Genomic DNA, 26,887 nt, shown 5'->3' with positions numbered 1-26,887 from the left:
AAGTGAACATCAAGGACAAAGAGAATTTAAAAGTAACCAGAGGTAAAAGACTTATCAAAGGTAAAGAGAAGACAATTAGACTGATGGTTGACTTTTCAGAGCAGAAACCATAAGACAATAGAAGAAGATCTCCAATGTGCTATGAGTCTAACATCATATATCCAACAAAAACTAGTTGCCAAGGAAAATACATGTTCTAATAAACAAAACAGTGTCATAATTAGACTAGCATTAAAGAATGTCTGGAAGGCATACTTCAGAAGGAGGAAAAAGACCTAAGAGGAAAGGTAGAGATTCAAAGAGAATGGCGAGTTAAGAAATTGGTAAATACTTGGGTAAGTCTGAACAAATATGGAATGCATAAAACATTGAAATTAATATGTAATTTGTGGGACCAAAAAAATAAGAAAGAAAACAAAATGGAAATCATATAAAAATTGGAAGTGGGTAAGGAAAGCTAAAGGGTTCTCCGTTCCTTGTATTGTTTGGGAGAAGGATTAGATACAGACTAATTTTAGATTTTGTTAGGTATGCACGACAAAAATGTAGTGTATAATTTTCAAATCATTATCAGGAAAAAAATGGGATTAAAAAGCAATTCAGCCTAAAATGACGAGAGGAAAAAAAGGTCATTAAAAAGAGGTCCAAATATAAAACTGAAAATAAAACATAAATCTAAATATGCCAGTAATTGCAATAAATGTAAATGTGTTAAACCCCAGTTACAATTCAGGTTGTCACAGTGAACTTCAAAACAAAATTCAGCTATTTATTAGGACAAGACATACACATAAAGCTTAAGGATACAGAAAGTTTGAGAGCAAAAATACGCAAAAAGACATATCAAGAAAAAAGATTTAGCAAGTACTACGTAAAAGATGCCTGCAGTGTGCCATACACTGCTCTTGGAACTGGTGATACAAAGTCTCTGCCTTCATGAAGCTCACTTCTGGAGGTAGGGGAAACAGACAGTAGGTTGCATACATCAATAAATGTACTCACACTTACTACAGACTGTGATTAGCTCTATAAGGAAGTAAATAGTAAGGTGAGAGAAATTGGCTTCTTGTTGGGTGACTATTTTAGATAGTTTTAAATTATCTTTGAAGAAAGAACATTTGACCTGAGAACTGAATCAGAGTGAATTAGCCATACAGAGTGGAAGATCATTCTGGGCAGACGGAATGCATCTGCAAAGGCCTGAGGAGAGTTCTCCTCACTGAAGCTCTCCAGGTGATGGTGGCTTGGGAAAGGGTAGCAAGTGAGGCTTTGGGATGTATTCTCATGGGATCAACCTGATTTCCTGCTGGTAAATGTCAGGGCTTAAGAAAGGAAAAAGTCAAAGCTGACTGCATCTGGCAAGGCTTTCCAGGCCCACATGGAAGTGTACCATTGCCTCTGTCACGTTTCCCTCTCCAATGAAATGGACTGTTGGGGGACTATATTTGAAAATATAACTCAAGTTAGACTTGATTGAGAGAAGTTTATAGTTAGTAAAAGGTGAAGCTTTGTACATTTCTTGCATGGAAGAAGAAACTGTTCAACCAGAAATGAAGGCATTTGACTACGGACAGGAAAAGGGACCCAAGGTGTAGGTCATTGTTATGTATCCTGAAGGTCTTGGTAGAGCACTTTGCTCAAACTAGGATTCCCTGAACTTTGTAAAGAAGCATGATAGAAACTACGGAAATGCTGATAGAAGCTTACAGAATTAATCAGTGTTTTTCAAACCTCAACAATTTGTGTTACCACTTTATAATACTCTGCCATTTTCATACAGCATTTTGTATTCTTATTTCCTTAAAAATAACTCACAGTTTTTGCACAAAAATTTTATTTGCAAAAAACATGTAGCAGTGCTGTAAGTGAAAAAACAGACTTTTACTAATGTACATTAATTTAAATATGTAATTTTTCAAAATAAAGAGTGTTTGCTCATATAAACCATTTAAAATAGGGTATGGGCCACCAGACTACTAAATCAACCTACAGTAGTATTTTCTGTGAGGCCTGTTAGTGCAGCAGTAAAATGTCTCCATTACCAGTTTGATGCCAGTATTTCTAAATATCTCTCACAGCTCACTGAGGGCATGCCATAGTATTTTACAAAACTAAAACCAAACTGTCTTTCTTTTTTTTCTTTTGCAGTTGTGGTTTGGTTTGCTTGGTTTAAAAAGGTATGCACTTTTTAAAAAAACTGATTGGTTAATAAAAGGGTTTTCGTTCAAAAGGTAACTTTGAATGGCTTTGCTCTCTTTTGATGGGGTGGAATCTGTAAGCTGTTTTGCAGGGGCATGCGGTTTCTAATTATCAGTAGAGTGGGAATGATTTTGAATTTGCTTATTTTAGCAAGGAGAAGTAATCTAGGTTCCTTTAAGTTTTCTCTTTCATTTCACATATTCTTCATTAACCCCCTAATTATAAGTCTGTTTTTATTGGATACAGTTAGGCATTGTGGGCCTCTAAAAAAGGACTTTTTGTACATGGCATTGCATGGGTACCTTATTACATAAATTACTAGGACTAAGTTTTTGCCCTCTAGGATACCAAAAATTGACAAGGGGGTTTAATATTCCCTAATTACGTTTTTCCTTATGGGTTTTTTTTCTTTTCCAGCAACCCATAAATGACACGTCTCATGGTTAAGCCTTTCTCCATTCTCTTTTCTTCCAAAATACTTCTGTGCTGCAAATAGGCCCAAACAGGTTTCCAGTGTGACTCAGGGATTCAGCCTTTCATCTCCTTCCCAGAAACTAGAAACTCCCTTTTCCTGTGGTTCTTCTGCCCATAATCTTTGCCAGTCCCCATGCTGAATCCTTCCATTTGTACAATATTTCTATTACTAGGTTTTGTATGTGATGGTTTATGTTTAAAAATGTTATTTTTAATCCATAAATTGTTACCTAAATAGTACATTAAATATAGTCTGAATGTAAAACTCAAACACTACAGATAAAGCAGAAGGTCCCTTTGACCCCCAACCCTAATCTTCCTCCTCAATAAAGATAACCGTTGTTACTTTTTCTATGCATTTGCATTTATACATAAGCACATGGTATTGCCACTGCTTGTATTCCTATTGTTGCTACTAAACTGTGAGAAACTTCGGGGTAGAATCCATATTCTACACCACTTTGTATTTGTAGTAGCTGGCAAAGAGCCTGGTATACGGTACATGTTCAATAAATATTAGCTTACTAAATGAGTTTATCATTGGTTGCCCTCCTCTATGCAATAGATAACAGAGTTTTCCTTTCTATATGAAAAAAGGTGGATTTGGGGAAATATTAATAATATAAGGGAGCCATGACTACTGACCAAAGGAGATTAAAAAAAAAAAAACAGCCTGAGAGGGATCTTTGAGCCTGTGATATGTAATATAAAATATATATTTGGGTTTCCTCTCATTTCCTGACACTCAGCTCCTAAAACCCTTGGAATCTCCAAAGTGACGTATCTTTAAATGTTAATAAGATGACTGATGAACAAGAGCTCTTGAAGAGCCTCAGGATTTGGGGCTGCCTGCCAAGGGAATCAATGAAGTGACTAGAGGGTTGGAACTTTCAGTCCTACCCTCTAAGCCCCAGAGAGAGAAAAAGGGCTGAAAGTTGAGTTGCTAACCAAGGACCAATAATGTAATCAATCCTAACTACTCAAGGAAGCCTCCGTAATAACCCAAGAGGACAGGGTTTGGAAAGCTCCTAGACTGCTGAACACACGGAGATGCGTGGAGGGTGGTGCACCCAGAGAGCGCATGAAAGCTCCTAGAACCTTCCCACAACCTTGCTCTATTCATCTCTTCCATCCAGTCCTTCGTCTGTATCCTTTGCAATGCTCTTTATAATAAATAAGCCTAAGTAAATCATTTACCTGAGTTCTGTGAGCTACTCTAGAGTATTAATTGAACCTGAGGAGAGTCATGGAAGCTGTGAATGACAGCTGGTCAGAGGCTGAGTCACAGCTTAGGACTTGGGACTCGCTTTGAATGGGACAGGCTTGTGGAACTAAGAGCTTAATCTGTAGGATCTGACTCTATTGTCAGGTAGACAGTGTCAGAATTGAATTGAATTATAGGACACTGAGTTGCTGTCCACTGGAGAACTGGTGAGTGTGTGCGGGGGAAAACCATACACATTTTGGTGACCAGAATTGAAGCATTCTGCGCTGTGCTTAGTATTCTGTGTTGTATGTGTGAGAACAGAAAAAACTGTTTTTCTCCCTATCTCTTACAGGAACTGACAGGCTCTGGAGTAGAAGTGTGAGTCAAGGCAAGAAAAGTATGAAAGAACGGAACCTAGAGTCACTAGAAGTTAAACAATACTGGGCATCAAGAGAGAGGCTGCCTGAGAAAGCAGGGGAAGGTTTCTCTGGGAGGTGTGTCTTCAAGAGTTCAACTGGGGCTCCGAGGCATGAAAGGGCTAAATATGATTAGAGAGTAACTGTGAGTAGCGGGGAGTTGGGAACCTGTAGATAGAGGGTGATGGTGGCAAAAGACAAGGCTAGAAGGGCAGGTCATGACAAGGTGATGGAAGCATTGGTATAACTGGTTAATAATACTGAAATTCATCACATTACTGGAGCCTCGATGTAGGAACAAAAGAGTGCTTTGTGAGGAGGCAACACTCTTCTTGAAATACATGTCTTTTAAGGCTTCCTCTTACCTCTAGTAAACAGTATTCGATTCATGTTTGAAAGGCGTACACCTACACACCCTTCATCTTACATGAAGTAACAGCAATATTATGAAAACCAATACATCCTAAAATATTTGTCAATGTTAGTTGGCAATATTATAACTTTATCAGATTTTAAAAATAAAATTTCAGCTTGATATACATTATTCAACATAGACTGGGAGGTCCATTATGTAAGAGTTCACCTTCAGATTTCCCAGGTTGAGTTTTTAATGTGTACTTCCAATATTACGTGTCAGCTTAGATTTACTTGAAAAATCTTAAGATTTAAAACATTGCTAGAATGGCTAGACAGCCATTCAGTGAACACTGGCAGACTAGATTTTCCAAAGATGTTTAAAATGAAAGGTCTTGCAAGTAGGTAGCTTATAATCTCCCTTGGTCACTGGAATCAGAGCATCTCAGATTTTTTTTTAAGTTTCTCTATAACTAATTTACACATAAAATATCTTTCTTTAGAAGAGCAATTTTAAATTCCAAGTTTCCATGTAAATCTTTCTAAAATAATTAGGTGGGGACTGAAAATCTTTCTAGCTCTTTCCAAATCTATCCTTCGTAAGGGCCTGCTATTATGTAAAGCTACTAGGTATAGACTCTGATGATTTTATTAGAATATTCTCATTGCAAAAAGTGTACTGATGGTAGCCTACAGCCAAATATAAAGGAAAAAAGATAGAATTAATGTTAAAATTGTAGGTTAAAATTCAGTTATTATTCCGTCATTATGTTTTCAAGAATGTGATTTATTTCTACCCATGGTACATCCAAATTCATACAATGAAATTCTGATTATGGCATTTTAGTGTAATTTTTAAGTTCGTTACTGCTTTGTGTGGCTCCTACTCTTGTTCCTCTCCAGCTGCAGAGCTGATCCTAAGTTGAGTGTAGATAGCTCAGCCTACAGTAAAGTTTTGATGTCAAACATTCATTTTGGATTTATCAATCTTTATGTAATCGCTTAATAACATTTTTTAACTCAGATGATCACTCTGGCATTTAGAAGCACAATTAGAATTGTCACTTCTAAACCACTGTTTTCTAAATATATAAGACATATATTACCCATGGAGAGTGAAGTTTGAGAGATCAGCCATATTAGAAGTATCTGATGTATATAAAAATACCCTCTTCTCTTTATAAAATTATTTTTCATTTATTCAAACAATTCAACAAATTTTAGAAACTATAAATTTTCTAAATCAATGCACACTGAAGCAGAGTGAATTTTATCTCCAAGGATAAACTGTCAAATTATGAATAATGAGAAAGATAGGATAATGAAGAGTTTTGCTACTGAGAATTCTGTAATGTAAAAATATATGAGGTCAAAGCAGACAAATATATACCAAAATACGCCATATCAATACATTCCATCAGAGCTCAGAAATAATTTCTCCTGTGCATTTATGTTAAAAAGAAACACAATAATAAAGCTAAAAAGTATAATGAGTAGCAACTATAGACTTACAAAGTATATACAAATTTTGAACAAAATAAAGATTCTTTATATGTAGAAACTTATTAAATTCTGGTAGGTTTTAACAGAAAAAGCTTAAAAGAAAAATTATCAGTGCTATGCCAAACAAATCTTTCTATTATTCACGCTGAGTATGGGGAAATTTGGGGGATTTTAATGATGGTTTAGGTTATTAAATCAGGCAAAACTGGTAGCTCATGGTACCAAGTATGAGACTGCAGAAATAGAAGTCAATGGATCGGAGCCTGGGATCTGTTGCTCAACAGCTGGGCCTCTGATGAGGTTCACTTCCTCTCTCAGGGCCTCAGTGTACTCTTTCAAGTAGTCTGGTTGTAATAGAGACATATAATACTACATTTAATCCTTGTATTCTGTAATTTCACTATAAGTAGAGAATTGGAAATATAATCCGAAATGATAAGAAACATTTTACTTTAGGAAGCAACTGTAGTTCATCCACAACCAGACCCTTGACTATAGTGTGTGTGGATGTGTATGAATGTGTATGGGTACGTGTGTGTGAAATATAGCTTTTTTCGTAGTTTTCCATCCAATTTTGCTTCAGTGACTTAAACATACCCCAACATGGGTTACTTATTATCTATAGCGTTTCTTCTTTTCTTTGGCAGCCTGTTATCAACCCTATAATGTAATTATATATAGATCTGACATCATCTAGAAAATTGAGACCATTAACTTCTTTGTTTGTTTGTTTGTTTGTTTGTTTTGAGACAGCGTTTTGCTCTTGTCACCCAGGCTGGAGTGCCATGGTACGATCCTGGCTCGGTGCAACCTCTGCCTCCCAGGTTCAAGCGATTCTCTTGCCTCAGCCTCCCAAGTAGCTGCGATTACAGGTGCCTGCCACCACATTCAGCTAATTTTTGTATTTTTAGTAGAGATGCAGTTTCACCATGTTGGCCAGGCTGGTCTGGAACTCCTGACCCCAAATGATCGTTTGCCTTGACTTCCCAAAGTGCTGGGATTACAGGCGTGATCCACTGTGCACGGTCAACCATTAACATCTTTAATTCCCACTCCTCCGCCTATAAATTTACCTATAACACAGGCACCCCTACCACCTTCCCTACACCCAATGCTCATCCTTGCCAAGGCCAACTACTACAAAACTACACTCTTAAACCAGTTCCTTAAACAATTGCTTCTTTCCCAATCCATCTTCTCCTTACGAATATCTCTTTTCTCTCATTCTATAAACATGATTCAGTGTTTCTCATTAATAAGATAAAATAGAACAATAAAAACAACTTTTCTTATCTTCTCTAGACATATCTCTCTCCTTTCTCTTGATGTTAAGTTTCTAGAAAGATCATCTATGCTTGTTGTACCTCCCATTCCTAGTGGAAATAAGGCATCTTTTCAAACCTTCTGTAAACCTGGGACCATTTCCTTCTGGAAATTCTTGATCTCCTCATTCGTCGGACACAGGAAATCTTTAAAGAAATAATTCATCTAGGCCACCACTGAGTCTGAACTGACCCAAGTTTTTTCTTTATTCACCAAAAAAGTTGCCATCTACGCAACCCCATCACTACTGCTGATCTCGGTCACTTCCAAGACACAAGACCCGGTCACCTGCTCTTTCCTGTGCTGTTGGCCTTATGATACCACTCTGTGTATCTTCCAGTGTGACTTGCTGTCCTACTTCTCCCCTCATCCTAGAGTCTTCCACCTTGCCTTCTCGAGTCCAACTATCCTTCCATGGTTGACAAAATACTGTTCATTTTCAACCCAACCTCTTCTTTCAAACCACCTCAATTCTCCACTATGAATTATACTTTCTCAGCACCTTTCTCAATTGAAGCTTCTCACACCCATATCATGGAGGTCAGGGTGAGAAAGAGATCCAACTTGGTCCTTTTTCCTCATTTTCACTTTCTGCACTTTGCTCATATGGAATCTTGCTCCTGCACAGCTCATGCTAACCTGTCACTCTTCCTTCTACTCTCAGTCATCCTTGCCGTCTACTACCTTCATCATCTATCCACCTGAATGATTTCCATCTTGGAGTGTAGGTAATGGAACCCCAAGGAGGCTTCTCTCTCTCTCTTTCTGCTGGGCTCTGAAGAGGCAGAGGAGGCAGGGGAGGCTCCAGGCTGTGGGGCCATGACAGCACTGTGAGTCTCTCCTGCTTCCCCAGGTACTTCCAGTGCCTGCCCAAATTTGGTTTCTTTGCACCCATCCACAAGGTGATCCATATTGGCTTCCCATCCACCAGCCCAGCCAAGGCCAAGAAGACCAAGTGTATAGCCATGGATGTGTCAGCACTGACCCATAGTCCCAGCATTTCCTCCATCAGTTCCATCAACTCCGTGGCCTCCTTTGTGTGTGGGGGCGGGGGGCAGGCAGGGGGGCGGTGAGGGGCGGCCACAGCCTTTGTGTTAATACACTTCACTCTTAAGTGTCTATCTACCCTGTCTCTATCTTCTCACTCTTGTTATCAAGAAGTAAATGCTGCAGGAAATCGCTGGTCAACACCTGCAGAAAAGCTGGTCCTAACCTGAAAGTTGGAGCTAAACCCAAATACTGGAGATATCAGCAAATTCCAGTATACCTGGAGATATGTGATCAAGAAATAAATGTTTCCTGTTGGTTTTATTATGCAGCATAGTTGTAGCGATAAGTGACAAGTACAATGACAATCAAGTTGGATACCCTTTTTTACTTACCCATTAAGTTTAACTTAAAAAAAATACTCAAAACTTTCTTGCCTAAATATTTCTTACTTTTCTTTCCCCTTCCTTTGCTAATCACTGACACTTATGCCAACATCATCTCTTACCTGGACTATTAGTCTCTCTCTCCTTTTTTTTTGGCGGGGAGCGGGGGGAGGGGGGGCGTCCCTTCAGGTTCCTACAGTCAAAAGATTGATATTGCTAGAATATAAAAGTGACCTCTTTTCTTTAATCTTAGATTATCTGAGCCTATGGGATAAAATGGCACTTTTTCATTTGGTGGGAGTCTGTATGGTCTAATCTTTGCCTACTTGGCTCAACTTGATATCTCGTCACTTTCCCTTTGTACTGCTGCCACACTGAACTGCTTAAAGTTTCTTAAATATACCATGATGTTTCATGCTCTCAGGACTTTCCAGATGCCTGAAATGTGTTGGCTCATTGACCTTTTCCATATCTCCAATTTCTATTTTGCTTTCAGATCCTGCTATGGAAGCACATCCTTTCTGAAACCTGACAGCCATCCCCAATTCCAAATGGAATTAAGCAGTATTTCCTCTGTGAGGTTTTTGCATTGAACTCTTTAACATGAGGGTATCAAACAAATACTGAATTAGGCATTTGTATTTTTTCTCCTCTACCACATTATAAACATTGTATAAGGCTGAGAACATGTCTTATTTTACTTTGTATCTCAGTACTTAACACAATATCTGTTGCAGAGTGGGCATTTAGTAAACATGAGTGGAACTAAAATTATTTATTTTGAAATTTGATTTGGAAACATACGTTGCCTCTTTTTTACTCATGAATTTTAGAGATGCATAAACTAGCTCCACATTTGAGGAGTAAATAATTTTATTTAAAAGACTGATATATTTGTTTCTAATTCAGTTTGATTCACTGAATTTTACAGACCACATTATTCAGTAATTTTTTTGCAAATGTGGAAATATCAGAGTTGCTTCACAATCAACTTTGTATAGGAAGAACACTAGACATATTGCTAAGTTCTTTATGACAACTTCCTGAATTCCATGGAAATATAAACCAAGCCTGCAGCATGTGAGAAATGTATATATTTCTTGTGTCTAAAGCTATATTTATCCAACATAACAAATGACAAAAGCTTAGAAAGCATCCAGTAAAGATGTTTGTCCAAATAGAGAACCATGCTGTCATGTCTTAATGAGTCGATGTGAAAAGAAAGAGTTCAAGTACACTAACCGCTAACTTGAAAATTTTAGCTCCGCATCAATAATAACCATAAAAATTCATGAAAATTTGCAATCCAATTGATTGCAATTTTTAAAGATGTAAACATTTTTAAAATGACCATAACTGGCATTCCAAAATGTAAATGCACATTTCAATTTTAATATTCTATGAAAGTCTGGAATAATAAGACAACACAATTTATGAAATGTCATTTAATAACTCATTGCTCTTGAATTAAAGTGACTATCCAATCACCCTATGGTTTTAAAAGCTCTGTTCTTTTGCAAGGATCTAGAAATTTCTTAGGCCACATTTGAACACTACAGATTTGATGTTTATACACATTGCATTTAGAACAAAATGTAAGACCTGCCGAAGTAGTAATTTGCATACTAAACTCTTGGCCTTTGTTATAAGGATACACATTACCTGCACATGTGCCTTTGCTATAATTCATACACATCTAATGCACATCTTCTCTCTCACACAGCTCTCAACTTGGCCCACACATTCCTATACATGTACACATGCACACATACATGTAAGGAAACAAAGGCAAGAATGATCAGATTAGATGTCCCTCTCATACTCAAGAACTACAGTAGTTTGGTAGAGAAATTATACCTATTGTGTCCTGGTTCAGCTGGCTGAGCTTACACAATGCAAGTAAAGATGTATCAGATATCTTGATATGTGTGCGTCATGTAGGGGCTGTGTCTTACTCCTGCATTCTCTGTTTTTGGAATGTGGGCATAAGGCACATGTTAGTGAAATATAAATTGCCCCAAAGCATAAGCTCCACCATACAATACTGAGGTTCATATTCTTATCCCAAACTAGTTACCAGCTGGAGATCAATTTTTTAATTTTTAATTTTTTATTTTTTTGTGTGCTCTGTTGCCCAGGCTGGGGCACAGTGGTGTGATCTTGGCTCACTGCAACCTCCACCTCGTGGGTTCAAGCGATTCTCTTGCCTCAGGCTCCCAAGTAGCTGGGATTACAGGTGTGGGCCCCCATGCCCAGCTAATTTTTGTATTTTTAGTAGAGACGGGGTTTCACTATGTCGTACAGGCTGGTCTCAAACTCCTGACCTCGAATGATCCGCCTGCCTTGGCCTCTCAAAGTGCTGGGACTACAGGCGTGAGCCACTGTGCCCAGCCAAGATCAAGTATTTAAATTCCCTGAGCTTCAGTTTTTTCATCAAACTGTTAGGATACCAAACATACTTAGTGGCCGCACATAGAAATAGCCCCCTAGATTGTTAATGAGTACTTGCTCATTAATTGATAAAGTTGTCTCAGAAAAGGTCTGGACTTGCTGCCAACCATTACTTTCACAGACTTGCCTGTTTTACAGCTATATGGACAGGTGTTTGAGAATATAAGAAATTAAAACAGAAATAGCCAAGCTTTTTAGTCCATTTTGCTAATTAATATGTCAGAGCTCATAAAGAAGAACTCATCGGCTTTCTTCAGTACTGCATCATCTTAAAGAGCTGGGTCAGCAAAGATCTCTGCAGACAGTCAATACATATTAAAACAGTTCCAAGCAGTAAATCAAAACAAAAAATAAAAAAATAAAAAAGAAGACACTAAAAAAAGTAAAATTTATAAGCCCTTTCTGTCTGAACGTAAAGGAGCATTAAACTATTGGTTGAGGTGTCATTTTAGTAGACAGAAAGAAAATAAGAATTCCTTCTCCGACATATGTTAAGACCCTGAGTTTAACCAAAATTAAAGCATAATAATAATAATAAAGCTTTGCTAAATTTGATGACATTTTCTCTGGATCCTAATGTTCCCTCAGAATATTTAAATCATTTAAAAATGTTTTTATTGTTAAAAACATACATTTTTCTGTTTTTTTGTTTGTTTTTTCTCCAGCCATTGCTAGAATTTGAATTTTGTCAGAGTTCAATGAGTGAAACAAGGAAAGAGGTTAAAGATATTTTTGGTTTTTCAAGGCTCTATGAAACTTGGGATTTTTCTTCAAGGAACCAAACAAAGGGTATTTTATTTCTAACTTCTCTGGGCAGGTCTTACCATACCATAGACTTAAATATCTCTCATATGTGGCGGAGGATTCTACCAGCTCAGAAACAGGAGAACCATCCTGCTGTCTTCCTTGCCAAGGTAATGAGATGCAGTGCCCTTTTGGGGAAACCCCTGAAATAGGTCCTCAGAGAAATCTCAAGAATACTGGAAGAATTCCAGAAGGGGTGAGGGGAACACTACATTTTGGGCCAAAAATGTTAGAAAGATTTATTTTACCTGGGCCTTTGATTGGATCTGAGCTCTGAAGTATCAACCATTTAAAAATTAAGCCGAGAAAAGGGTGCCAAAAATATTGTCACAAATTTGGGAGGGACCCAAGCCAGACCAACAGATGGAACTTGACACGAAATGGCTCTTTACAGACTAAGTAGCTGACTCAAGAAATTTTAAGTCAGATGAATTTATTAAAATGTTGAATGTCGTCTCGAATAAGAGGCTGGATGACAGATTTAGGTCAGTATACACAATTTAATTTGTTTAACTTCCTGTTGGTCTTGGATAGTATAAAAGCTGCTCACATTTCTATAGCTAAAGAGAAAGAGTGAGAGATTCTTCTTAGCATAAAAAAATACAAAAAAAAAAAAAAAAAAAAAAAAGTAGCCAGGCACCACATGCATGCCTGTAATCTCAGCTGCTCAGGAGGCTGAGGCAGAAGAATTGCTTGAACCTGGGAGGCAGAGGTTGCAGTGAGCAGAGATTGTGCCACTGCACTCCAGCCTGGGCAACAGAGCAGGACTCTGTCTCAAAAAAAAAAAAAAAAAATCATATTTTAACTTAAATATTCTGAAGATCTGGAGAAAGAATTTGGGAAAGGGGGCAATACTGCAACAAAAAGAACTTAAGTGATTCCTTTTAACAATGGTGAGGTAAGTAGAGATTTATAAGTTAAAATACGATCTGGTAACATGCTTAGTGGTCACAGATGACCTGTAGCCGACTGAGACTACAGGTAAATTTAGATGAATTTAAAAAATGACTTTCTAACTGAAAGAGGTTGTTACAATCAAGAGAACCCTCATCCCTCTGCTGCTGCAGCTGCCGCCGCCGCCACCACCACCACCAAATCCCAACGAGACATCCCTTCACGTAAATGCAACGCACAGAGGGGAACTGCGTTTTATGTGAGGGATGAGTTCCTGAGGATCATTATGATTCAAGACTAATTTTCCAAAAGAAAGAAATGTAAAAAATTGGGGGAGTGGCCAGGCTCTGTGGCTCACACCTGTAATCCCAGCACTTCAGGAAGCTAAGGCGAGTGGATTGCTTGAGCCCAGAAGAGTTTGACACTAACCTGGGCAACATGGCAAAATCCCATTTCTACAAAAAATAAAAAATAAAAATAATTAGCTGGGGATGGTGGCATGCGCCTGTGGTCCCAGCTATCCGGGAGGCTGAGGTGGAAGGATCACCTGAGCCAGGGAAGTCGAGGCTGCAGTGAGCTGTGATCATGCCATTGCACTCCAGCCTGGGTGACAGAAAGAGATTCTGTCTCAAACACAAAAACCAAAAAAACAAAAAATGGGGAAGGGTATGTTCTTAGAGTACATAAATTTTGAACCTTAGTTGAATACTTTCCTCTAATGCTGCTTTGTGCTTTCTCAGAACCGTTTCTAGTGTTTTACAAGATGCTCTCACTTAATGTGACTCTAAAGTATATGATTTTCGGTGATTGTTTAGCCCTTTTCATCGCAGGCCACTTTTGCTCCAAAGTTATCAAGTGTCTGGTTATTTTTCAGCATTTCTACAGATGCCCAGTGAGAAATCTGAAGTAGTGATATGTTATAATAGTACTTAAAAATATAAGAATAGTGCATGTTGGAATAACAGTACATTACTAACAGAAATATTCTTTAAAACATCAGATGTATTTAAACAGGGTGGTTCATGTGACATAAAGACTGCTGGAACTATTTCTATCAGCTAAAGTGAAGTTGCCATATGGAATTTGCAATGAACCTGTGTGACGGCTTTAAAATTCTGCCATTTTTGACTAAAAAGTTTTTGGAAGGTTATTATTTCAAGTTTTGCACTTAGCATAGTTCTTTATTAATATTTTTATATCACACTGTGCAAAGACAGATTATTGAAATTTACATAAAATGTTATGCCAATATACAAAGATGACAAAGTTCTCATCTTAAAAGAGTGACAAACTTTTAATTGCCACCTAATAGCAGTGTGCTTGGCAATTAGGATTAGAATAAGATTTGATTTCCTGGAAAAAGCCAGAAAATTTATTATTTGCTCATTTTCAAAAACCGAATTGATAAACATTCCGGAAAAGGAAAAGGACTTCAACTTTTTGCCTTGAAGCCTATCCCAGCACACAGAAAAGACTTTTCATCTTCAGGAATTATTTTGTGTATATCTATATATACACACACATATATATACATATATATGAACTACAAACAGTAGCATGTATTTAAGATGAAGATATTATAGATTATTCTTGGGGTTCCCTGGTCATGATAACTTCCTTCTGAAGCTCCTAAAAATATGTCCAGTAGTAGAGAATTTAATGGAAGAGGATGTTGGGAACAAACAGCATGTGGCAATTTATCACTCCCACAGAAATCTCTTCTTTCACAGTGATCTAACTTCTTAGGCTTTTTATTAGGGAAAGCAAGAAAAAAAATCTAAGAGTTGTGAACCAGCCCTTCCCTGCTGTTATCACAAGAGAATCTGGAGAAAGAAGAAAGAAAAAAAATCATAATCTTGCCCTGGAACATGATGGAGGTAATGAGGCAACAAGGCCACTTACTGCTGAAAACATAATTGGCACACAAACACAGGAGACACTTGGTGATGGGAAAGACTCTTTGTTTCACCAACGGAGTGATGTTAGCAAATCATAATCCTTCTGTTGTTTGGAGGGGCAATGCTACGAGCAAAATGGACATTTTCTCCTCCAAAATAATGTGCCCCTAGAGGAAAGGGATTACTCCACTATTTGCTAGCTTAGTAGCTTTAAACATTTTCAACTAATGTGAATAAATGATGATGGAGGAAGGCAAAAGGAGTAGGAGGCAGTCTACTTGGCCATGAAGAAACAGCTTGGATTTTAGGAGTGAAGGTAACTCACACATGATAAAGACCTAAGAGACGCTTAGAAATTTTTGTGGACTTTCTAGAGAATATTTAGGGAGCTCATTCATGTCTCTAAAGAAAAATAACGCATACATCCCTGGAACAATCCATTTTGATGACAGGCAGAAAAAAAAAAAGAAAAAAATCCTATTCTTTTTTTTGAGGAGAAAAAAATGACCATATCTTTCTTATTCTGGAATCTTTTTTCCTACCACTTAAATATGAAAGTCATCATGGGAAAGAGTCTTGAACTTTCTTGGGTTTTCTTGCAATTGTTTTTAAGTGTTCAGCTGGAGTACAGATTTAAGATTTTTGGTTATATATATATATTTTTGGAAATCTTTATTTGCTCCCAAACATTCTGAGTCAGCATACATTATGCCACTATGCACACAGCCAAGCAATAATTCATCTTTGTGGAAGTCAGAGATATCTCCTGTATTAATTAGAAAGCCTTTCAGCGACTAGTGGATAGAAACAGGTTCCAACTGCTACTAAAACACAGCCAGTGATTTCCAGGAAGGGGAATATAGTCAGTTACAAGGAATTTCTTACCCGATTTGTGTCCAGCCAATGAGTGAACTTTGCTTTCATCTGGCACTGAGGAGAAGAAATGAAAGAGACAAGGATCAGACCGGCTTGTAAATCAGACAATTTTTAAACAGTAAATTAATATAGATTCATAATAAGTTAAAAATTTTACTGGCAGAGATTTGAGAAACATTTTTTCTTCCAGCCTACCCTGGGGTACCTCACTTTTATTGGTAGATATCTTGAAGACAGCTATGAATAAGTATGTTTATTGGATCTTTTATGAATATAACTTCATTTTCTCTTTATCTTCTTTATTTTAACTGGGTCGTTGCTTCCATGTTTACAACAGGAGAAACCAAATTCATAGACCCAGAGATGTATACAATATAATAAAATTTTTTCAGTATAACAGCAATACATGTGTTTGTGTCTGTGTGTATATTAAATACTTAAGAATTAGACTTCTGTATCTAGTCAAAATAGAGTAAAAGGGAACAGATTTGTAATCCTCCCCGAAACAATTTTAAAAACTAGACAAAACAAGAAACAATGGCATTCAACAGATTAGACATTAGGCAACAAAATGCAGTGACCCCAAGAGATGGAATACAAAGGACGTGAACTCCACAATTGCCCCAGCTTATTCTCCAAAGAAAGCCTCCAGGCAGCTGTGCAGGAAAGACAACACCCAAGCAGAACCCAGTGATGGCCCCAGCTTGAGGACATGGTGCTGGCCATCCCAGGAAGCCAAAGAAGACAGAGGTTGCAGAGCAGAGAACCAGAGAGGAAAGAGCAATACTATCTTCAGAAAAATCTCTTCATATATTTAGTTGAATACTGATGATCACATGTGTGTAAGAAAATTACCCCAAGAGTTGGCAAAGAACCATTCCAAACTGGAAAAGGAACAGCATGCGAAGTTCACATAGGGCTGGGAATAGTGCCTATTTCCAACAGCCAGAGTGGAAAACTTCATAACTGAAGGGCATCCATTCGAATGTGAAGAAGGGTCTTGCCTCAACAGTGGGGAAAAACTAACTCTAGATTAACAGAGCTCTGATGAAATGGATTCATTTTTAAAAGACACAATTACTGAAGCTCATATAGGAAGAATTAGATAGTATGGGTAGCCCTATAGTAATTTTTTGGGAAAAAAAATGTGTTTAGACGTAAAACTTCCCCACAAACAAAACTCTAGGCCCAGATGGCTTCACTGGTGAATTCTACCAAACATTTAAGAAATAAATAAGACCAATTCTACAGAAAATGTATTAGAAAGAGAGAGGATTTCCCAGGCCATTCTATGAGGTTAGTGTTACCCTGATACCAATATCAGGAAAACTACATGATATGAAAACTGCTAACCCATATCCTTCATGAACATAGATGCAAAGTTCTTAATCCTTAGGCATCTCTGCATAGATTATCACTTTCAACAAAAGTTGTTCATTATCATGTGCCACTGTCTATGTTAGTACATAAAACTCTGGTTTCAAGGGTTGAAGCCAGGTGAGGGGAAATTTGCTAATGAGAAGAATCTCTTCCATTTTGCCTAACACTAGATTGATCTCAGGGTAACATGTCCCTTTTTTTCTCTGCCCACAACATTCAGTCTTAATTGACCCAGTTACTATACATAATCTTCCCACTCCCACCTGGCCCTTCTTTTCTAAGCGATTTCTGTATTTTCCAGATAAAAACACTACATATCTGTGATTATTCTGTTCCCAACTGCCTAAAAATATTGTTAGACTTTTTGTTTTATTTCCAGTTGGGAGGTAAGTATTTATAAGGCACCACTTGTGAGCCAAATTCTGTTTTTCTCAGACCTAAAAAGCACTTACATAGAATCAATTTACACTGTAAGTAGAAAAATATTAGAAAACAATGGTAATGATTAAAAATAACCTTAGCAACTAATATTTACTGAGTACTTGTAATATACAGGTTTTATGCTATGCACTTTGTATCTATTCATTCATTCAATTCTCACAACGACCTGGAAAGTATTATTATTACTATCTTTATGTTACAGATAAAGAAACTGACATATGCCTCATAAATGGAGAAGCCTGAACTTAAATATGGCACTCTTAACCACTCCATTCGTTACACTTGTGGTAAGAGTCACAGAAGAGTCACTACCTGAGAAACCTGGAATAGAAGACAACACAACTAACTATATGCTAAAAAACTACTCTCTTTATTTGAATATATGCTATTAATAGTTATCTTTCTGTGGTGATCAATCTTAATAAATGTTAGCTATAATTTTGTTTAACATGTTTTGAAATTGATGATTCTGATGGGTTCAAGCTAAAATATCCATTCTCATTCTACAAATGAGAAATCATCTTTCTGAATCGGAATCCTTGTTTGGAAACAACAGTTTTGTGCAAATCATTTTAACTTTCTGTGGCCTCAGTCTCATCATAAGAAGATATTGCTTACCCCACAGGTATGTGGTGATGATTACATGTGCAAATATATGCAAGGTACTTAGAAGACCACAGAGTAAGTGCTTAATAAATATGGACTACTGTCATCACCAATGAGAAACAAAATAGAAAGTCAGACTAACATCATAGCTAGTAATCAGACAGATGTGGGTTGAATGCCAGCATTACCAGGCAAGTTACTAAGCTCTTTTTTTTTTTTTTTGAGACAGAGTTTCGCTCTTGTTGCCCAGGTTGAAGTGCAATGGCACGATCTCGGCTCACTGCAACCTCCACTTTCTGAGTTCAATCGATTCTTCTGCCTCAGCCTCCTGAGTAGCTGGGATTATAGGCACGTGCCACCATGCCTGGCTAATTTTGTATTTTTAGTAGACACAGGGTTTCTCCATGTTGGTCAGGCTGGTCTCAAACTCCTGACCTCAGGTGATCCACCTGCTTTGGCCCCCCAAAGTGCCAGGATTACAGGTGTGAGCCACTGCGCCCGGCCACTAAGCTCTTTTTTAGCTTTAGTTTCCCCATATGAGAAATGGGGGGAAAAAACAGTACAAACAGCACACAGAGAGTTGTGGGAACTAAATGAGAAACAATGTACAAAAGCACTTTGCACAGTTCCAGACACATAATTCTCAATAAATGAAAACATTTGAGAAATGGAAGTTGTGAGAGTGGTAAAGGTGGTGTATTTGATGACAGTTGTGGGGTTTGTGATTTAATTTGCTCAGGATTATAAAGAACTAAAGAGAGAAAATAATCGAGAGCATACTATGCTTCAGCAGGGCACTAGGTGCTTTCACATTGTTATTGTATGGATCATTTCCCCAACCGCAACAGATATGACCTAGCAGTTTACCTGGCTCCTGAATCATTCTGCAGTGGAAGACAGGCAATGAAAGTACAGTAGACTGTATGGTTTTATTATGTATAGTCATTCAGAAGAAGGGATTCATACAAAGGTAAGGCTTTTGTTGTTTTGTTTTTATCTTTTTAAAAAAAATCTAAGCTGATTTAAGTACTTGCAAATTCCCTGGCCATATTAGGCTTAACAAATTATCTTCTTAACTTTTTGGCTGAATAATATTTATTATTTCTTATACTTATCATTATTTTAATTGACAATTTGAAATTATCTCGAACACTAATATAAACTATTTGAAAAACATTGTAGAAAATCCAAATGGGTGATAGGCATAAAAATTAGAGGCCTTTCTCCGAAATATTCACTGACACAGATGTCTATCTTTAGGACAGAAGATAAATGAATAAACATAATGGAAAAGAGAGGGAACCGTAATGACTTAATTGATAGAATACATTTTATTTAAAAGGTTAAATTTGGAACAATCATCTTTTATACACATGCTTAGTGCTGGGAAGTAATTTAAATAACAGTAGCAAATGAGAAAATGAGGTAAAATTACACATGCCACCAAGTTGTTTTTTTTTTTTTTAAATGGCAAGTGTTATAATTAATACCCAACTTCCTTTATAACTCACATTACCTTAGAGCTACTATTAAAATTATCTCTTGGGGCTGAAGCTTAAGTCTAGTAGTTTCACTGCATAATATTTAGCACAGTGATTGGAATGGTAGCGATATGAAATACGACAGGTGTGTCATTTTAAACAAAGGACTTATTTACAAGAGATTGAAAAATAAATGGGCCTGGTGTGGGAAAGGTCTTTGATTCCAAAACGGTAAAGTATTAATTCAAAACATTGAGTAAGAGAGTGCTGATGGAGCAAGAGTCTTAAGTTTCTTGTTCTAGTTCTGATGACAGAATTTTTTCTCCTTTTCTTTCTTCTTTCTTTTGAAAAAAGTATTTGTGTTTACAGGTTATTTCATTGCCTTTCTTATCCTTCAGTTTTACCCAAAGACTGGTACTACTTGCTCTTGATTATCTTAAATGGATATTATAATAATTGAAGAGATACCAATGAAATGCTCAGGTTTCTGAAGCTGCAATTCATAAATATTTTTATAACTGTTATTTTATTATAACCATTATTACATACTTAGAGGGTACCATGGACTGCCTCCTCTTGATCTTTCTTCAGATTTATTTAGATATTAGGATTTCTACACTAACTTCATGCTTCCTCATATTCAATTCAAGATTGATGTACATTATTTTACCTAATTATCATAAGGTACTTAATAAAGAGGACACTCTTTGGCTGGGAAGACTGTTAATTTTCTGGTGTGTTCTCTGATTCAGGAAGACTTGTTTGAGAAACATAGCAGCCTGATGGCCTATGTTTGTAGTTCTCCTGGTTGTAAGCCTTTGACGCTAATTAGAACTGCCCAGTATCAATGGCATCTTTTAAAAAAGCATAAATAAACAGTCTGTGTCTTTTCACTTAATTTCAACCAGTTCATCATTAGAATTGAGAGAAAGAAAATACAGGGGGAAAAGTCTATGAAAAAGATGGCACTCTGAGAACTAGTTAGTGGCAAACATCAAAGTGCACATAATACTTACACACATTGGCTTCCCAGTAGGATACATTTATATTAATATAGTGATCACTTAAAGTGTTTTATTATTTTGTCAAGCTTTCTTATACACTTCAAATGCATTCTCACTGGAGGAAAACAATCCCCTTGCTTATTGATAGCATTTGATACGCATTCTATAATGTAAGTGACTATTAGGAACTACACTTGCTTAATAAAAATTTGCAGAACAGTGGCAGATTTGGTGAGTTAATGGGCCCCAGATGCTCTTCTTATGCTGACAGAAGATGGTGTATTGCTATCATGCACAAATCTCTTCAGATAAGAATTGCCGTCAGCTACAGTTATTCTTTTATAGAATGCCAACACTATATCACGAATGGGGAATATGCAAATGTGTTCAGATTCTCACTATTCATATTGAGATACTTTGAGGCAAAGTATCACTCTAAAATATGATGCAATGGTAGTCTTATATAGATAACTCCATTTCATTTAATTTTTGATTTCCATATCTGAAATAATAGAGACTGCAATTTTGAAGTTGATGTTTGGCACAATAAAAATACATCTTCTAATGAGGCTATAAATACTTCTCTTTGGATAGTTTGCTAGGAAACTAAATATCAAGTAATCCCTTAACAGTTAATAAATTTGTTTTCAAGAGTTGTTCCTTCAGAACTTAAAAAAATTGATGTAGTTGCCAATATTAAAAATCAATTTTCCTCTCCTTTAGCAGATCAATTTCTGTACCACTGATTGATTTCTAGAATTTCTAAGGAATGCAAACCCGTTTCAAATTGTAAATTAAGTTTCTTCCTGAGCAACCATGAACTATTACTGCATTAATCTATAGTGTTTTCATATGTCAATGACAATTTGGCATAATGATTCTGCTTAGGAAGACTTTTTGAGTTTTCAGCACTGTGAGTTTTCATGTGTTAAAAAATTCTTCCATCTCTTGAAACACACACACACACACACACAAACACACACACACACACACAGCAAGGCTTTTGCTGAAAAGGGGGCTAAGGAATTAGTAGAAGATCATGGTGCAAACATTTATCTCATTTATCTTAGCAAGCTTTCCCAAAAGCACTGTGCTGCATCTCGAATGTGCTGCAGCTCTGACAGTAAGCTAATCAGAACTCTGCAGCTGAAATTTTCTTCCAATATCATAATGCATCCCTCAGCCATAGGATAAAAAATGTTACATAGGGTAAAAAAGGAAGGCCCATTCCCCTCATCATTATCCAGCTATCCATATATTCACAACTCTTTGGTGATCTCTTTAAAATTCCTTTTCTTTCTCCATGAACCTCAGAAAGCCTTAAATTGAAAGTTGTGAAAATCCAATACTTTCCATATGTTCTTATACTGTCATGTTTAGCTCATTAAAGAGTATTAAAAAATCCAAATAATTTCTTCATAAATTTATTAATTTGTTTTAATCCATTCAGTACACACCATTTTTCTTAAAAGAATCAGATACTCAACCCCATGGTCTAATGAGGAGATACAAATGACATATTTGTTAGAATAAAATATGTTAAATAGTTTAATAAAGAAAAAGATATGCTTCAGGAACAGAGGAAGGTCAGAGAGACACGAAGGTTCACAAAGACAATAAAGGTTTTAGGTGAATAATTACTTGCGTCAATTAATCAGGGAGGAGCAAAAATAACTTCAAGCACCTAGAACATCTTTACTCCTGGGGAAGGGAGTAGCATGAAAAAAAAAAAAAAAGAAAAAAGAAAGAAAGAAAGATCCCGAGCTTTGATTTTAAAAGGCCCTGGATTCTGCTGCTAATTACTGAATCTTTTTTCAAGCTTACTGAACTTATTTGTAAAATGTAGATAAAGCCTCACAGGATGAGACAACCTGATGTAAAAATTTATCATGAAACCTAACAAAAGTAGGTGTTCACAAATAGATTATGATAGACTTTCACATCTCACCACTTTTGCCAGTTTTTCTATACTATAGCACATCATATATATAAAATATATAAATATATATTTATATGATATATAATACATATTTATATATAAATACATATAATATATATAAGTATATATAATGTATTAGATAAATATATAATATATATTTTATATAATTTTATATGTATGTATTTTTTTGAGATGGAGTTTTTTGAGATGGAGATTTAGTTTTTTACACCTGTTGCCCAGGCTGTAGTGCAATGGTGCGATCTTGGCTCACTGCAACCTCCGCCTCCTGGGTTTAAGTGATTCTCCTGCCTCAGCCCCCCAAGTAGCTGGGATTACAGGGGCCCGCCACCATGCCCAGCTAATTTTTGTATTTTTAGTAGAGATGGGGTTTCACCATGTTGGTCAGGCTGATCTCGAACCCCTGACCTCAGGTGATACGCCCACCTTGGCCTCCCAAAGGGCTGGGATTACAGGCGTGAGCCACTGCGCCTGGCCCAGATATCTTTTTTTTATTACTGTTTTTAAATAAAATTTTACCTTATTATTCAACATTAAACATTTTTACATAATACAAATCTAAAGATTTTTATTTATTTAAAAAATTTAGAGACAAGGATTTTGCTATGTTGCCCTGGCTGGACTCAAATTACTGCACTCAAGTGATCCTCCTGCCTCAGCAACCCAAGTAGATGGAATGACAGCCGGTGCCACTGCACCCGGCTATAGAAGTAGATTTTTAAGTAGGCCATGCAACTTTGTACTTAGGTACAAATTGTAAGCAACACATAATACTTCTTCTGAATTGCAAATATCTCAATTATTTGTGCACGGGTCTGTTTCACATTAAACACCTTCAGCAGGGCATATGTCTTGTTTTTCCATTTCAGCCTAGTATCATGTCTAGCATCCCTCAGGTACTCATTAATGTCTGCTGAGTGAATGAATGCGGCACGTGTAAGAGTAAAGAAATGACAGCACATTTGGGCACGTCCATTCAGCAAAGGGTTCTAGACTCATGAATGAGACAACCGTTCATTGTGAGATATATATAATTATAGGAATGGTGTAGTATAAATGTGTTTAAACACTGTAAAATTCTTCTGGCAGAATTTTCAGACAAGTTCCTAGCAAGGAAGGGTAGGAGAAGGTAACTGGGGTCTGATTCTGGGACAGGTCGAAATAAAGACCCAAATGTAACAGAACTGTTTGGAATAAATATAATTCACTTGTATTTTGAGTAATGAACTGTAGAAATATAGAAAAACACATGATTAGCAGGCTAGTCTCACTCTGCTGTCTTTCTCTCGGTATATATGACTGACCACTAGGGCAGTGGTCAGTCTCTCTATTTTTTGGCTTGTTGGCACTAATCACACTCTTGTTCTTCATATAGTATGCCTGAAATAGCAGTTCCCTCTGTTTATAGAAAAATCACATTATATTTCCAAAAACATTCAACACTTCGTACAAACAGCTCTTCTTTCAACCTGCAAATGTTATGAGTTTCTAAAGCTGTAAATACAGGAAATAAATGTCTTTCTGGTATGACAATTTCAGAAAAAGGCCAAGAACAGAAATACTAGCTTTAAAAATTGCTTTTACTAAATATTAAAGCATGAAAAAACGCTGATATGTGTAAGGTATAAAGGATAACAATTGGCTGGGTGTGGTGGCTCCCACCTGTAATCCCAGCACTTTGGGAGGCCGAGTTGGGTGGATCATCTGAGGTCAGGAGTTCAAGACCAGCCTGGCCAACGTGGTAAAACCCCGTCTCTATTAAAAATACAAAAAAATTAGCTAGCATAGTGGTACAGGCCTGTAATCCCAGCTACTTGGGAGGCTAAGGCAGGAGAATTGCTTGAACCCGGGAGGCGGAGGTTGCAATGGGCAGAGATCGCGCCATTGCACTCCAGCCTGGGCGACAAGGGCAAAACTCTGTTTTTTTTTTTTTTTTTTTTAAAAAGGGATTAAGTAAACACTGTGTATCAACCACTGTGTTTAAGAAAAATATTATTTTACCTTTGAAACACTATGGGTGTTTCAACCCGATGCCATTCCTTTCCTTCTTTGTTCAGAGGTAACCACAATCCTGAATTTTATACTTTATAATTCTCTTGCACTTCTTTATACCACAAATGTGTCCCCAAATAGTACTCTTTAAATGTGTATCTTTCATTAAATGACATTAGATTCTATCACATATTTTTTGTGTCCACTGATGTGACTGATGTCACTGTGACTGATCACACAGTCATGTCACTAACATGTTGTGTCCACCGTATGATCATACAGTCATGCTTTTTCTGTTCTAGTCTGTTAATACGTGTCCATTGATCAATTTCAAATGTTAAACTCACATTGTTCCTGGGATAAAATGTTCTTGGTCATGATATATTATCTTTTTTATATATTGTTGGGTTCAATTCACTAAACTTTTATTAGTTATTTTTGAGGGTGGCTTGGACAAATTTATTTTCTCACATTTCTGGAGGCTAGAAGTCCAAGATCAACCTGTCAGCAGAGCTGATTTCTCTTGGGGTTCCTCTCCTTGGCTCGTAGATGGCTGTCTTCTTCCTGTGTCTTCACACAGTCTTTTATCTGTGTGTTTTGCCAAATTTTACATCAATTCAAGAAGGATATCACCCTAAAATTTTTTTTTCTAATGTCCTTGTCTGATTTTGGTATCAGAGTAATGTTGGCTTCATAGAATGAGTTGGGGAAGTATTCACTCCTCTTTATTTATCTGGAAGAATGTCTGTAGAACTGTTATTTCTTTTTATGAAACACGTCAAATTTGCCAGTGAAGTCATTTGTACCTGGAGTTTCCTGTGTGGGAAAGTATTTAGCTGTAGTTCAGTTTCTTTAATACCTACAAGGTAGCCACACTGTTCATTTCTTCTTGCATGAATTTGATCATTGGAATCTTTCAAAATCTTTGTCCATTACATTTTAGTTGTCAAATTTATTGTGCATAATATTGCCTTAACATCCTTTGAATATTTGTGAAATCTGTACTGATGTCCCCTCTCTCAATCATAATAATGTTCATGTCTTGTTTTATATTATGCTAATCAGTCTGGTTAATGGTTTATTGACTTTATATAAGAAAACTAGCATTTGGTTTCAATGATTTTACCAAAATTTTTCTAACGCGTTGATTTGTGTTCTAATTTTTATTTCTCTTCTTATGCTTAATTTGGATTGAATTTACAGTAAATATCCCCTTATCCATGGTTCTGCCGTCTTTGGTTTCAGTTACCTATGGTCAATCATGGTCTAAAATAGTAAATGGAAAATTCAAGAAATAAACAATTCATACATTTTAAATTGTGCACTGTTCTGAGCAGTGTGATGAAATCTTGTGCCATCTTGCTTCACTGCACTCAAACCATTAATCATCCCCTTTGTGCAGAATAGCCACACTGTATATGTACCTGTGTATTAGTCACATAGTAAGCATTCTGGTGATCAGATCAACTGTGGTGTATAGTACTACCCTCTACAGCGCTATGGGGCTCAGAACTATACTCAGTTTCAGGCATCCACTGGGGGTTTTGGGGCATATCCCCTGTAGACAAGGGGGGATGGAGACTACTGCACTCTTCTTTTTCTATTTTCTTTGTTTTTTTTTTTTTTAAGACAGGTTCTTATTCTCATTGCCCAGGTTGGAGTGCAGTGGTGGATCTCAGCTCACTGCAGCCTCGACTTCCCAGGCTCGGGTGTTTCTCCCACCTAAACCTCCCGAGTAGCTAGGACTACAGGCAAATGCCACCATGCCTGGCTAACTTTTTGTATTTTCAGTATAGATGGGGTCTCGTCATGTTACCCAGGCTGGTCTCAAACTCCTAGGCTCAAGTGATCTGCCCACCTCAGCCTCCCAAATTGCTGTGATTACAGGTGTGAGGCATTTCACACAGCCTCTTTTACTATTTTCTTAAAGTGAAAGCTGAGGTCATTTATTTGAAATATTTCTTCCTTTTCCAAGTTCAGTGTTATAAACTATCCTCTTAGTGACATCTCACAATTTTTCTTATCCCACAAATTTTGATAGGTAGTGTTTATATTTTCATTTAGTTCAAATACTTTCTAATTTCTCTCTGGCTTCCTTCTTTGATCCATGTGTTATTAAGAAGTACATAATTTATTTTCCAAGTATTTGCAGATTTTCCAGATTTCTCTCTGTTATTTGAATTCTAATTTAATTCTACTGTGGTGACAGAATATATGTTGTATGACTTGAATTCTTTTAAAACTTTTAAGACTT

At 36.8% G+C, this 26,887-nt stretch overlaps 1 protein-coding gene across 5 annotated transcripts in view; it reads right to left on the bottom strand.

Moving 5' to 3' along the window:
* PARD3B (par-3 family cell polarity regulator beta) overlaps window positions 1-26,887 on the bottom strand; it is a 1,095,296-nt gene that overhangs the window by 367,507 nt on the left and 700,902 nt on the right. For all 5 annotated transcript variants that reach the window (XR_001484068.4, XM_005574020.5, XM_005574021.5 and 2 more), the window contains one exon: window positions 15,782-15,826. Coding sequence is in view for 4 of the 5 variants with exons in the window: in XM_005574020.5 (XP_005574077.3) it covers window positions 15,782-15,826 (45 nt within the window). In the remaining variant the exon portion in view is untranslated. The remainder of the gene's footprint in view (window positions 1-15,781; window positions 15,827-26,887) is intronic.

The sequence above is a fragment of the Macaca fascicularis genome, chromosome 12 (assembly GCF_037993035.2).
Source record: "Macaca fascicularis isolate 582-1 chromosome 12, T2T-MFA8v1.1".
NCBI classification, from domain to species: Eukaryota; Metazoa; Chordata; class Mammalia; order Primates; family Cercopithecidae; genus Macaca; species Macaca fascicularis.
The sequence above is the reverse complement of the archived record's forward strand: the minus strand, read 5'-3'. Positions and strand labels throughout refer to the sequence as shown.